The 15,779-nt window shown below is 37.2% G+C and overlaps 1 protein-coding gene across 1 annotated transcript in view; it reads right to left on the reverse strand.

The window, feature by feature from the left end:
• The window catches only part of SMC1B (structural maintenance of chromosomes 1B), an 82,219-nt gene that overhangs the window by 49,540 nt on the left and 16,900 nt on the right, over positions 1-15,779 (reverse strand). Inside the window, exons 8-11 of the mRNA XM_019960169.2 lie at positions 11,354-11,436; positions 10,573-10,780; positions 7,589-7,774; positions 6,133-6,312 (exon numbers count right to left, since the gene is read on the reverse strand). Of these exons, the coding sequence (XP_019815728.2) occupies positions 6,133-6,312; positions 7,589-7,774; positions 10,573-10,780; positions 11,354-11,436 (657 nt within the window). The remainder of the gene's footprint in view (positions 1-6,132; positions 6,313-7,588; positions 7,775-10,572; positions 10,781-11,353; positions 11,437-15,779) is intronic.

Below are 15,779 nucleotides of genomic sequence, written 5' to 3' on the forward strand. Positions count from 1 at the left end.
GTGCTTTTCTGTCCTTCACTAGGAGTTTGCACAAATTCATGTCCAAAGAGTCAGTGATGCTATCTAACCATCTCATCCTCTGCTGCCCTCTTCTTTTGCCTTCAATCTTTCCCAGGATCAGGGTCTTCTCCAATGAGTCAACTCTTCACATCATGTAGCCCAAGTACTGGAGCTTCAACTTCAGCATCAGTCTTTCCAATGAATATTCAGGGTCCATTTCCTTTAGGATTGACTGGTTTGATCTCCTTGATGTCCAAGGGACTCTCAAAAGTCTTCTAGAGCACAATTAGAAAGCATCAATTCTTCGGTGCTCAGTCTTCTTTATGGTCCAACTCTTCACATCCATGCCTTGGTAGCTCAGCTGGTAAAGAATCCATCTACAATGCAGGAGACCCAAGTTCGATTCCTGGGTCAGGAAGATCCCCCAGAGAAGGGATAGGCTACCCACTCCAGTATTCTTGAGCGTACCTGGTGGCTCAGCTGGTATAGAATCTGCCTGCAGTGTGGGAGACCTGGATTTGATCCCTGCATTGGGAAGTTTCCCTGGAGAAGGGAAAGGCTACCCACTCCAGTATTCTGGCCTAGAGAATTCCATGGACTATTCCATGGGGTTGCAAAGAGTTGGATACGACTGAGAAACTTTCACTTTCACTCAAATCCAGACTATATGGACCTTTGTCAGCCAAGTGAAGTCTCTGCTTTTTAACATGCTGTCTAGGTTTGTCATAGCTTTCCTTCCAAGGAGCAAGGGTCTTTTAATTCACAACTGCAGTCACTGTCCACAGTGATTTTGAAGCTCAGGAAAATAGAATCTGTCACTGCTTCTACTTTTTCCCTTCTATTTGCCATGAAGTGATGGGACTGATGCCATGATCTCCATTTTTTGAATGCTGAGTTTTAAGCCAGCTTTTTCACTCTCTTTCACTTTCATCAAGAGGCTCTTCAGTTCCTCTTCACTTTCTGCTATCAGAGTGGTATCATCTGCAAATCTGAGGTTGATATTTCTTCTGGCAATCTTGATTCCAGCTTATGATGCATCCAGCCTGGCATCTCACATGATGTACTCTGCACAAAGCTAAATAAACAGAGTGACAATATACAACCTTGACATACTCCTTTCCCACAACTGAACCAGTCAATTGTTCCACGTAAGGTTTTAACTGTTGCTTCTTGACATGCATACAGGTTTTTCAGGAGACAGGTAAGGAGGTCTGGTGTTCCCATCTCTTTAAGACAGGGACTAAAATCCCTAAATCAAAAGTTGATCAAACATCTATGTCCATGTTCTTAATAATCACCATGTTATAGACCTCCTTTAATTCTAAAAATGAAATAGGCAGCAATTCATAGAATTATAGGGCTTTTAAAAATAGTTTCTATGTTTATTAAAATAATTTATTTCTTTAAAAAGTAAATTTAGTATCAAATAACCTGTTTCATTTGATTGACAGTCAAAGCTATTCTGGAAGGACTACAATTTCTATTTCTAGCCTAAAAATTACAGTTTACAATCGTTGCTCAGTGCAGTCCTCCTATGCATATTTGGGGGCTTGCATGCCCCAAAAATACCTTGGGGATATCATATAAAATAAGCAGTTGGGGGAATTTTTAAATATTAGTAGCATTAAATAAAAGTTCTAGAGAGCCTGGCTTAGGAAAAGGAGGATTTCTTTGGCATTAAAAATTCATTCTGAGGTATATCCGATCATTCCACTGAACAAATTCAACTGTTTCAAGAAACTGTGTTTCAGTGTTATAAGCTGCTGAAGCAGATCCTCTGTAACTTTTGTGGTATACAGGTTATACATATTTTTAAGCTGTCTTTCACAGGTATGGAAAATAATATACTTTAACATTTCCCTTTTATTTTTGAATGGGTAAGATATTCACATAGTTCAAACTCCAAAAGATACAGGGCACAGAGTAAAAAATTTCCCTGGTATTGCTAGCCCCTATGACCCAGTTACCCTCCCCAGAGATGATCAATGCTGTCAATTTCTTATGTATTCTTCCAGAAATATTTTTGCATAAACAAATACACATCTCCTTTCCTCATGTTTTACACAAATGGTAACATAATAAACACTAGTCTACTTACTACTTTTTAAAAAACTGACTATATCTTGGAGTAGTCATGTATAGATTTAAGAGTTGGACTATAAAGAAAACTGATCACTGAAGAATTGATGCTTTTTAACTGTGGTGTTGGAGAACACTCTTTAGAGTCTCTTAGACAGCAAGGAGATTGCACCAGTCCATCCTAAAGGAAATCAGTCCTGAATATTCATTGAAAGGACTGATGATGAAGCTCTAATACTTTGGCCACCTGATGCGAAGAACTGACTCATCTGAAAAGACCCTGATGCTGGGAAAGATTGAAGGCAGGAGGAGAAGGGGACAACAGAGGATGAGATGGTTGGATGGCACCACCGACTCAATGGACATGAGTTTGAGTAAACTCCAGGAGGTGGTGATGGACAGGGAGGCCTGGCGTGCCGCAGTCCATGAGGTCACAAAGAGTCAGACACAACTGAGCAACTGAACTGAAATCTTGGAGATTATCTGGCAGTTGTACATAAAGAGCTTCATTCCCTCTATTTAAGGTTATATAGTGTCCCATTTTATAAATGCATTATAACTTTACTGAACAGTCTTGGGCAAATTGTTTCCAAATTTCTTGCTACACACAATGGTTCAATAACTAAATCTTGTATATATATATCATTTCATACACATATGATTTTATGTGTATGTAAAGTTCTGAAGAAGTACAACTGCTAGACTTGCCCTTCAAAGAGTTGGCACAAATTTACATGCCCAGAGCAGTGAACCCAAGGGTCTCTTTCCCCATAAAGTGTTATTAAACTTTTTGATGTTGATCAATTTGATAAGTGAAAACAGTATTTTGGTATAGTTTTAATGGGAATTTCCCATATTTTAAGTGAGGGTGAGTTTTCATATTTAACAGCAATTATATTTCCTTTTATGAACCTAAGTTTGCTCCTCTCCCTTGTCTATTTTTCAACTTTATTTCTGTTCTTTACCTGATTGATTTGTAGCAAATTTTCTTTTTTATGAGTAGAAAATATTTTCTCTGGTTTGCCATGTCTTTTGATTTTGCTTATAATGGTCTTTTCTATGCAGAAATGTTTATGTAAATTTATGCATAGCCATTAATAATGGCTAAAAACCACAGAAGCCTGGCAGGCTATAGTCCATGGGGTCACAAAGAGTTGGATATGACTGAGTGACTAACTTTTTCACCCATTTTTTTTAGCCTTGGGGTTGGCTTTTTTAATTTTTGGTCATATTGGAAAGGCCTTACTATCTCTGAGATTAAGAAAAAATTTCCCATAGTTTCTCTTGATACCTTTACAGTTTTATTTTTTAACATTTACATTTCTAATCCATGAATATACTGATATAAGGTATGAAGTGTAGATTCAACTATATTTTATTCTAGATGATACCCAGTTTTTTCAACCTACTGTACCCTGCATTTTTATTCTCTCTAGTTTAATATATTTAATTTTTGGAAAAACGATGTTTTCACAGATTACCAGGTAGTTAATAACATTTTTCTGGGTCTGTTTTTTTGCTACATCATATTAGAAGGGTAAAACATAAATGAAAGTGAAAGTCGCTCAGTTGTGTCTGACTCTTTGCGACCCCATGGACTGTATTCTCTAGGCCAGAATCCTGGAGTGGGTAGCCTTTCCCTTCTCCAGGGGTTTTTCCTGACTCAGGACTGAACCCAGGTCTCCCGCACTGCAGGTGGATTCTTTACCAGCTGAGCCACAAGGGAAGTCCAAGAATACTGGAGTGGGTAGCCTATCCCTTCTCCAGTGGATCTTCCCAACCCAGGAATCAAACTGGGGTCTCCTGCATTGCAGGCAGATTCTTTACCAACTGAGCTATTAGGGAAGCCCAAAGCATAAACAGATATTTCTACATATGATTTAGAGAAATAACCATCCAGTCTATGGGAAAAGGAAGCAAAATAATTGTTGTTTCTTTGCTTAAGGGAAATGGATGAAATAATCACATGTACTGAAAGAGACTCTAGATTTTAAAATTTTGTTACATAAATTTTTAAACTATTTTAAGACTGAGTTATAAATATCTTAATGACTAAACTACAGCTAGCAAAATCACTGTAATTTACATTATTATATAGTTTACATATACTGTATGTAGTTTATAAACTTACAAAAATATAATTTTGTGATGTAACTTGCAATGTTTGAACAAAGAAAATTTTAAACCACATTATCAAGACAATGGAAAGACATCAAGTCCATGGAAAACCAAAAGCACAAATTAAAAACCTCAGATGATTTCTGTGAAAATATGACATCTATCCAAACGTCTTTTGCATCCTAAAACATAGAAAATATTCTTCAAGTGGAATAATAATAATGGGAAGAAGAGTCCCTGGAACATACTTCAAAATAAAAATATGATATATAACGCTGATTAAAATTTTGAAGTAACAAAAAGAACAAAATATAGCCTAAAGGGGTAAGGCATATTACTATGAACAAGATATAAACCATCAATATATGGTGAACGAAGGAAAAGTTAAACACAGTCTTATCTTCATGTGACTTCTTTAAATTCATCACACAAATCTTCAAAAATCAATTTTACAAATATACAAAAATCAACTTCAGCATAGTTAATGAGGTAGCAAATAAGGAAGATATCTTAGTAGCTCACTTATTACACCTGCTTAAATTTAATATGGAGAAATCAATGACAGAGATCACATTAAGATTATTATAGCTACAACTACTAAAGTGTATGAGAAGTTAATCACATAAGACAAGTCAATACATTTAATACAGGAAATTCCTCTCTTTTATAAGTATAGCCTGCTATGTGTTAATTTGCAATTCTGGACATTTCACATCAAATGTGTAAACTGACTAGTAAATACAAATTGACTATCACTTTTTTGAGAGCTATTTCCTGGGCACTATAAAAGCATTTTGCATGTTATTACTTATTTAATCCTATAACTATGAAATAAGTACTATTATTTCTGCCACTTTAGATGAACAAACTAAAAGGTTTAGAAACTTGCCTAAATTTACATAATTAATTACTAAATAGTATCACTGGTCTTTTTTTTTTGCAAGTAGGTCAGTCATGTCCGACACTTTGCAACCCCTTGGACTATACAGTCCATGGAATTCTCTAGGCCAGAATACTGGAGTGGGTAGCCTTTTCCTTCTCCAGGGGATCTTCCTGACCCAGGAATCTTCCCAGCCCAGGGATCAAACCCAGGTCTCCTGCACTGCAGGTCAATTCTTCACCAGCTGAGCCAAAAAGGAAGCCTAAGAATACTGGAGTGAGTAACCTAGCCCTTCTCCAGTGGATCTTCCCGACCCAGGAATTGACTGGGGTCTCCTGCATTGCAAGCAGATTCTTTACCAACTGTCAGGGTATCTTCACCAGCTATCAGGTTCTTTACCAGCTATCAGGAAACTGGTCTTACTCCATAGTTAATGCCCTTAGGTACTATGTTATCACAAAGTAGTTTTTTAAAAAAGACTATATCAGATAATTAGAATAATTTGCACTGTTTAATTAAATACAAATTCTATTTCAATTGAGAGGAAATAATATTTTTAAAACCTAAATTATTTGAGAGACTAATATTTAGTAACCTCATTTCAATTGTGCTATTTCTATATAACTTCAAATGTGTTAAAACCTTGAATGTATAAAAGGACAGTTAGTATCTTCATTAAACTATAGAATAACTGAGAATGTAAACTAAGCACCTAAATTCTTTCCTGGTATTCAGAAATGTATGTATTATATATGTAAATACAGGGAAAATCTGAGATCCATTGTATATATAGTTAAAAAATTAACAGCTCTAGGATATCACTACAATAAATCTAACTTCCAAAATATGATTTCTGATTTGGGGAAATATTAGAGAAATTAATTTTTGAATACTTAACATTACAAAAACTACTGCAGCCATGAACATCTTAGGTTCTGTTAGTCTTCCTCACATAGGAAAACATATGAAAGCATATATAAATATTTGTATACGTAACATGTTAGTCTTACAAATACTGCTTTAAATTATCCAAAACTGCAATTTAAATCTCTTACTTTCCGTCTTTCAGGTCCAGCGAAGGCAATATGCCTTGCTTCTTCCAGAGTCTCACAGACAAGGCCATTTCCACACACAAACTGAATTACTTTCTTCAGCTGAGGAAACTGAGTCTTTATGACATCAATCATCATTTTACAGCCTTTAATCTCCCTTAATCTTTCATTGATTGGTTTGATCTAAAAGGTTTAAAAAATACTTGATATATTAGGTATATTAAAATATAAACCAAATACTCAGTACATTCTTTTTCAAAGAACATATATAAACATGACAGTAAGTGGTTAGTAGTATGCACTTATACACAATAAAAGTTAGATGAGAATCTGATGAACAATACCCCTGGCTTCATTTAATATTTTTTAAAAATACATTTCATCAAATGCCAGAAGATATAATTTCCAGATTAAATTTTATCACTAACTAGTTGGGATTAAGCAATGACTGAGAAACCCTTCCTGCTCTCAAAATCATAAAATCTAGTGGGAGGAAATACCTATTTATATACTTTCTAAAGAGTGGCATAGTAATATGGAACTCAGAAAACCATTTTAGGCTTAAATATCAGGAAAGCTTGTAGATCCCCTTTGACATGACTTAAGTTGGTTTGATAAAGAGATCAAAAGATATTTGCAATGTGTTACTGAAAACCAGAAAGTATAATTTCATTTTCATAAACAAAAACCCTATAACCAAAATATGTGTGCAGATATAAATATTATGTAAATTTTAGATACTCTTAAGACCTTTTCAATACATACCTCAAAGCTCAAAATTTAGCTTGCTCCACCAATAGCTGACACATATTTACTGGACCACACACTTACAACTGAAACTTTGGGTTAGCATTTCACTGACAGAACATACGTTTCATCCTTCTCCAACATACTATGCTATAGGAGAAAATAAATTGCTGGCTAGTGGTGCACTGCTAGAGCAATGTGCTCAAAATCATTACGGTAAATTATGGCAAAACTAGATTAGGAAGAAATGATATGAAGGCAAGAAAGACAGCTACCTCTGCTGCTAAGTCGCTTCAGTCGTGTCTGACTCTGTGCGACCCCATAGATGGCAGCCCACCAGGCTCTGCAGTCCCTGGGATTCTCCAGGCAAGAACACTGGAGTGGGCTGCCATTTCCTTTTCCAGAGCATGAAAGTGAAAAGTGAAAGTGAAGTCGCTCAGTCGTGTCCAGCTCTTCATGACCCCATCAACTGCAGCCTACCAGGCTCCTCTGCCCATGGGAGTTTCCAGGCAAGAGTACTGGAGTCGGTTGCCATCACTTTCTCCAGATATTATTCTTTGCCTGTCAGTATATTAACACCAGCCATTTGAATGACTAACTGGCATCCAATCAATGACTTTGTAAATTACTACCACAGTCTCAGGCAATAAAGACATACTTTAAAAGACAGAATTTTATCACCATTAAATACTAAGGATTACAAATTTCTTACATCAAGGTAATCTAGTGCAAGGAACGTCTCAGGTTCAGCTCTTTCCTCCTTCAGAAATCGAATACAATCTTTTGCTACCTTTTCAGAGGCTACAACAATGGCAACCATGTACCGACCAAAAAGTTTAGTAACAGCCAGCTGGTATTTCTTATGAATAGGATGACACAGGTCAAGTAGTCTTCCAAACTTAGCAGGTTTCAAAAAGGAGAGAAAAACAAACACATTAGTGAGAAACGTATAATTCATTTTTTAATGCAACAAAGCAGCACAGATCAAAACTAGTTTTACAAAATTATAAACATCATAATTTAACAGTCTCAAATGGAAAATGGAAATAAATTTCTGGTGGCTCAGACAGTAAAGAATCCGCCTGCAATGTGGGAGACCTCGTTTTGATCCCTGGATTGGGAAGATTCCCTAGAGGAGGGCATGGCAACCCACTCCAGTGTTCTTGCCTGGAGAATCCCAGGGACAGGGGAGCCTGGTGGGCTGCCATCTAAGGGGTCGCACAGAGTCGGACACGACTGAAGCGACTCAGCAGCAGCAGCAGTCATACCAAGGTACTAAAATATTTTACAAACCTAGTAACGAAACAGCATTCATTCATGACGTTACTTATTAAATAAGAATCTGTGAGGCATCTACTGCATGCAGGTGCTGAGCCAGACACTGGGTAAACATGCCTGAACAAAACAGATCCTCTCTAACCTCACAGAGTTTTCAGGTTAGTAGGGGAAGAAAATAAATAATCAATAATTATATGCATGTACAAAGTAAGAGTTAAAAGAGACACTGTGACTAAGCACAGAGTGCTCTGAGAATATGTAAAAGGGACCAGGTTGACCTGAGAAGCCAGAGATGGCTTCCCACAGAGAACTGTTTTTCAGGATCTGAGGACGGGTCAAGAATCAGACTGAAGTTCAAAAAGTCTAGAAAACATCAGAATGCCAGCCGTCCTGTATCAATGCTCCCTAGACGTCTTTCAGATTCAATTTTACGTCTTTAGACTCTTCATTCGCTAGATTCTACTTCAGAAAAACCAATTTCTTTATGATGGATAATCATTGTCTTTAATATTTATTATCTTGTTTTTTCTTCTCAATTCAGTTATGATTAAATAAAATCTGACTTCTAGGTCAGTAGTTTGCTTTTCAGCTATGTGACCATTTCTTGCTATTTGCAATTTATTAGTTCAGTAATGTTTGTTCCTGATTTGTTTTCTTAGCACTACAGTTTTTTATTTTATTCTGGTATCTGAACTTGATTTTGTGAATTCAAGCTCTTATTAAATTGTCTACAGGACAAAAAGCTTATGGGGGATTTTGTTCTGTAACTTTCTTCCACAAGGCTCTTTGACTTCTAAATGCCTTTTATTCTTTTTTTTCTTTTAATATATGTACCTATGCTGCCATACAGCTTCTCTTCACCTTTCCTATATTTAATGTGGGCAGCTCTGTGTAAACCTTTTACTTTCTGTAATGGATAACTTTTTTTGATTCTCACCTAAAACTGAGATGGTTATCTCCTCTGAGCAACAAATGATGGACCAAGTATTTTCTGTTCTATATTCTAAAGATTTTCTGATTGCCCATCACCCAAGGACTTGAACTGGAGTGGGTTACCGTACCCTCCTCCAGGGGATCTTCCTGATCCAGGAATTGAATCAGGGTCTCCTGCATTGCAGGAAGATTCTTTATCAGCTGAGCTACCAGGGATGCCCAAGGGCTTGAAAAGCAAAGGTAAATGAGAGCTGTGCTAAAGCTATGCACATATTTTACTTGAATAACTGAGTTTTATTCTTTCTTCAATTAATATCCCATACTAAGGTTTTTCTTCTTGGGGGAAAGAGAACAGATCCCATTTGGGGGGAGAGGGCTTTGAACTGGCTTCTCAATTTAATGAAGAGCTCTAGAGCCTTCACTTCCATCTAAGAGAAGCAGAAGTCCATATTCTCTGATTCTATTTGAGTGCTAGTTTTCTACTCAGAAGGAAACAACAAAGTTTCCTTCTTGCTAGATTAGGGATATTAAGTGAGAATTCTCAGGAATTAATCAATTTATCAGTTTGCCTTGTGCAGAATTAAGAATCAGCAATGCTATATTTTAATCTTTAAAAAGAAATCCTGGACTATTACTATTTTCTGAAGGTTAGTAGAGCATGATGTATGAGCCCCTTTCCTCTTTTGGTTGTTGAACTAGTTTTTCACTAGTTTTTGTGATTTTCCTTGGTATTGGGGGAAGAATTCTGTGACCCACCCTTATTCTTCTATCATTATCTAGTAACTAACACTTAAAGAGTCAGAAAGGCAAAAAAGATGCTATAAACTAAATGAAGATGGGTGATCAGAGAAATAGGAAAACCAACAGAGTGTGGTATCAAGGAGAGTTTCAAAAAGTGCAAGTGGTTAACAGTGTCAGATGCTGAAAAAAAAGGCTGTCGTGAAACAAGGAGCACACAGTGTACCCTGGTGTTAGTGACAAGAGTGAGACGACAGACCCCAATACCAAAAGAAATAATTCTCTGAAGTGGATACCTCACATAACAAGTTAGATATTGCTGCATTGGGGCCAATGAAATAAGCTAGTAATACTGGATGGACAGTCAGATTTAGAGAATAAAAATTCACTGTTCAAAAGTATGCCAACAATGTCCACTGAAGAAAGTACTTAAAAAAAAAACTGAAATCATGAAGAAAATGAGGTTTAAGGCTATGTGTCTACAGGGCAACAGACTATTTCATATACACATATCCTTTGGGGATATCTGGACTCTCTGGGTAATGTGTTCATATCAATGTTTCTCCCCAATAATTACTTACCTATAGACATTACTGGGGATTATACACATTTTACCCCAGTTACTATTATGCCTTAAGTATAAATAATAAAACACAAAATTTATAGGTTTCTGAAATAATAATACTTCCTAATAATTTCAAATTTTTAATCACAAATAAGAAAGCTTAGCCTTTTTATTTCAATTACCACTGAATCTGGGTAAAGTCTCTTAAGGTGTTCTAGAATCTCTGCTCTCTTTTGCTGACGTTTTCCTTCATGGGTATCAATTCCAGCATTCTGCAATTCACTTCTAATAAGATTCAACTCTTCATTAACTTCAGACATTCTTGATTTTGTTTTTTCTATTTCATTCACTAAGTTTTCCTCTTGCTCTTTTTTTTCTTTCAAGCAATTCCTATATGACAATAACAATAATACATTATACAGCAAAAAGAAAAACCAAAATTTAGGAATTGCAATACACTCTAGCCTGGCATCGCAGGGGAATGGGATAGTGCTCTATCTATTTCAAATGGTGAAAAATACAATATAATAAACCTAACACCAAACATGAGCAAAAGATACTTAAATAATTCTTGAGTCAAAAGATACATATTTCTGGATTCTGAGAAAAAAGAATAGCTCACTCACTATAACCAGAGCAATCATCATGAGCTTAACAGTAAGTAAATATCAATTAAAAAGAAATTCTTAGTGATAGAATACTTAGGTGCTGATAGTTTTCATGACATATTTTTGTTATAAAATATCAATACCAAAGGAGAGTTTTAAGTTTCACCACTGTTAAACATTTATATTTTCAAAATCTCAACCTTAAGTGGTTAATTATAATTTTTAATTATCTACCATGAAATAAAAAAACAATGGGAGAGTGAGAACATTATGATACAGGGGAAGCATTCACCACAAATATACAAGACCCCAGAGATACAGGAAAGCTGCAAGCAATTTTTTTTACTATACCTACATGCATGTTTTTGTATACTCCTCCAACTTCTCTATTCGCTTTTTATGATCTTCTATTTGTTCCTTTATTTGTTTTATATTTTCCTATAATAGGAAATGAAATCTGAAATCAATTATAGCAACTCCAAACAAACAGTTTTTCACTAGATGCCTAGAACTTGTAATAGCATGTGTCTGTGCATGCTGTCACTTCAGTCATGTCCAATTCTTTTGTGACCCTATGGACCTTAGCCAACCAGGGTCCTCTGTGCATAGGATTCTCTAGGCAGGAATACTGAAGTGGGCTGCCATGCCCTCTTCCAGGGGATCTTTCCGACCCAGAGATCAAACCCGCATTCTCCTGCAGCTCCTGCCCTGCAGGCAGATTCTTTATTGCTGAGCCACTGGGGAAGCCTTTAATTGCATATGTTGTTCTAAATTTGAAATAAACATATATTGTTCTAAATTTGAAATATATAGATAACCATATGAAAATTCTCAGGAGAGCAAATTTTTATTTTGAAAAGGCAGTATGGTAAAGAGTTTTGAGGTTTCAGGAATCAAGGTTCAAATCCTCACTCCATCATTTACTAGGTATCTATCTTCAGCAAGTTTACTCTGGTAACTTCAAACCCCAAGGGGATTATTTTCAAATATTTATATACAGTCCTCTCTCTCTTTCAAACTAACTCATTCAGTAAATATTTATTCACAGCCTACCATGTGCTAGAAACTACAGATACTATAATGAACAAGACAGAGTCTCTGCTCTCAAGGACTAAGGTCTGGTGGGGAAACAGACAAGTAATTCCACTAGAGCGGCTCAATACTGTAACTGTATAGGAATCTAAAAGGCAACTACAGGCTTGTGGAAGGAGGACTTCACAAGTATTGCTCCATTCACTTTATCACTAAGTCCAAGGGCTGTGGTAGTCTCTAATTTGTTTATCTTTAGCATTTTCCCTGTCTAATTCATCCCGTGCATTACAGCAACATTAATGTGTTTTCAGTTCAGTTGCTCAGTTGTGTCTGACTCTTTGCGACCCCATGAACCGCAGCACGCCAGGCCTCCCTGTCTATCACCAACTCCCGGAGTTCACCCAAACCCATGTCCGTTGAGTCGGTGATGCCATCCAACCATCTCATCCTCTGTTGTCCCCTTCTCCTCCTGCCCTCAATCTTTCCCAGTTTCAGGGTCTTTTCAAATGAGTCAGCTTTTCAAATGAGTGACCACTTTGCATCAGGTGGCCAAAGTATTGGGAGTTTCAGCTTTATCATCAGTCCTTCCAATGAACACCCAGGACTGATTTCCTTTAGGATGGACTGGTTGGATCTCCTTGCAGTCCAAGGGACTCTCAAAAGTCTTCTCCAACACCACACTTCAAAAGCATCAATTCTTTGGTGCTCAGCTTTCTTTATACTCCAACTCTCACATCCATACATGACCACTGGAAAAACCATAGCCTTGACTAGACGGACTTTTGTTGACAAAGTAATGTCTTTGCTTTTGAATATGCTGTCTAGGTTGGTCATAACTTTTCTTCCAAGGAGTAAGCATCTTTTAATTTCATGGCTGCAGTCACCATCTGCAGTGATTTTGGAGCCCAGAAAAATAAAGTCAGCCACTGTTTCCCCATCTATTTGCCATGAAGTGATGGGACCAGATGCCACGACCTTAGTTTTCTGAATGTTGAGCTTTAAGCCAAATTTTTCACTCTCCTCTTTCACTTTCATCAAGAGGCTCTTTAATTCTTCTTCACTTTCTGCCATAAGGCTGGTGTTATCTGCATATCTGAGGTTATTGACATTTTTCCCGGCAATCTTGATTCCAGCTTGTGTTTCCTCCAGCCCAGCGTTTCTCATGATGTACTCTTCATAGAAGTTAAATAAACAGGGTGTATACAGCCTTGACATACTCCTTTTCCTACTTGGAACCAGTCTGTTGTTCCATGTCCAGTTCTAACTGTTGCTTCCTGACCTGCATATAGGTTTCTCAAGAGGCAGGTCAGGTGGTCTGGTATTTCCATCTCTTTCAGAATTTTCCAGTTTTTTGTAATCCACACAGTCAAAGGCTTTGGCATAGTCAATAAATAATCTTATTCCTTTACTAAGTGATCTAGAACCAGGAGTTGCCACAAAGCAAGTCACAATAAATTTAAGAAAACTAAAACCATATCAAGCATGTTTTCTGACCACAACCGAGACTAGAAATCAAACAGAAGGAAAAAACTGCCAGAAAACAAATATGTGGAGACTAAACAGTTATTATTAAACAACCAATGGATCACTGAAGAAATCAAAGAAAAAATTTTTTAAAAACACCTAGAGACAAAATACAATGATCCAAAACCTATGGAATGCGCAAAAGTAGTCCTAAGAGGGAAGCTTATAGTGATTTAAGCTGAGGTCGGAGAAGGCAATGGCACCCCACTCCAGTACTCTTGCCTGGAAAATCCCATGGACGGAGGAGCCTGGTAGGCTGCAGTCCATGGGGTCTCGAAGAGTTGGACATGACTGAGCGACTTCACTTTCACTTTCACACACTGGAGAAGGAAATGGCAACCCACTTCAGTGTTCTTGCCTGGAGAATCCCAGGGACAGCAGAGCCTGGTGCGCTGCTGTCTGTGGGGTCGCACAGAGTCGGACACGACTGAAGCGACTTAGCAGCAGCAGCAGCAGCAGCAGCTCTGAATGGGAGAGGTTTGCAAACAGTATATGTGCTAAGCGGTTAACATCCAAAATGTACAAAGAACTCATACAACTCAACATAAAAACAAGAAGTAATTAAAAAATGGGCAGGTTATCTGAATAGACATTTTTCCAAGGAAGACATACAGATAGCAGGTGCATGAAAAGATGCTCAATATCATCAGAGAAATGCAAGTCAAAATCACAATGAGATATCATCTCACCCCTGTCAGAATGGCTGTTATCAAGAAGACAAGTATTGGCAAGGATATGGAGAAGAGTGAACTTTCATGCACTACTGGTGGGAACGTAAATTGGTGCAGCTACTATGGAAAACAGTATGGAGATTCCTCACAAAATAAAAATATAACTATCATGTGACCCAGCAATACCAATCCTAGATATTTTTGTGAAGAAAAAAGTAATTAGAAAAGATATGCACTCCCATGTTCACTGCAGTATTATTTACAATAGTCAAGATAAGGAAGCAACCTAAATGTCCATCGATAGATGAATGTATAAAGATGTGGTATATTATATATACAATGGAATATAACTCAGCCACAAAAAAGACAGACAAAAAGACCAAAAAAAGACATTGTACAAATGAAGAAATCAAAGTTCAAAGAAGTGAAATGATTCAGCTATATCAACACAGTCAGTGACAGGACAAGACTGGATGGAAGCCAAGTCTCTCTTACTCTAAGGCAGAATAGTATAATGCCGTCTTGATGGTTACCTCTCATGTAGACTATGAAGCTCCTCTTGGGCTATGTCCTTAGTATTTCCAAATGACCTTTCACTTATACTATTTGTTTTTTTTTCCCTTTAGTTATACTCCTCCTAACCTCAATGGAAGAACAGACAACAGCATCTGCCTGTGCCTATCATTATGTTGTTGTTCAGTTGCTAAGTCATGTCTGACTCTTTGTGACCCCGTGGACTGCAGCACACCAGGCTTCCTTGTCCTTCACTATCTCCCAGAGTTTGCTCAAACTCCTGTCCATTGAGTCGGTGACGCCATCTGACCATCTTATGTTTTGTCGCCCCCTTCTACTCCTCCCCTCAGTCTTTTTCAGCATCAGGGTTTTTTCCAATAGGAAAGGTCTTCACATCAGGTAGCCAAAGTAGTGGAGCTTCAGCATCAGTCCTTGTAATTAATATTTAGGGTTGATTTCCTTTAGGATTGGCTGGTTTGATCTCCTCGCTGTCCAAGGGACTCTCAAGAGTCTTCTCCAACACCACAGTTCAAAAGCATCAATTCTTTGGAACTCAGCCTTCTTTATGGTCCAAATTTCACATCTGTATGTGACTACTGGAAAAACCATAGCTTTGACTATATGGACCTTTGCTAGTAAAGTGATGTCTCTGATTTTTAATACACTGTCTAGGTTTGTCATAGCTTTCCTTCCAAGGAGTAAGCATCTTTTAATTTCAAGGCTGCAGTCACCATCTGCAGTGATTTTGGAGCCCAAGAAAATAAAATCTGCCACGGTTTCCACTTTTCCCCTTCTATTTGCCATGAAGTGATGGGACTGGATGCTATGATCTTAGTTTTATGAATGCTGAGTTTTAAGCCAGCTTTTTCATTCTCCTCTTTCACCTCTGTCAAAAAGCTCTTTAGTTCCTCTTTGTTTTCTGCCTATCATTATACAAGTATGCATAAAATGCTTACTGACTACATGAAGACACTATTTTTATATGTTATTTTTATCAGTTTCTTTACACTTTTATTTTACTTATTTGGCTGTGCTCAGTCT

This window comes from Bos indicus, chromosome 5, assembly GCF_029378745.1.
Source record: "Bos indicus isolate NIAB-ARS_2022 breed Sahiwal x Tharparkar chromosome 5, NIAB-ARS_B.indTharparkar_mat_pri_1.0, whole genome shotgun sequence".
In the NCBI taxonomy this organism is placed as follows: domain Eukaryota; kingdom Metazoa; phylum Chordata; class Mammalia; order Artiodactyla; family Bovidae; genus Bos; species Bos indicus.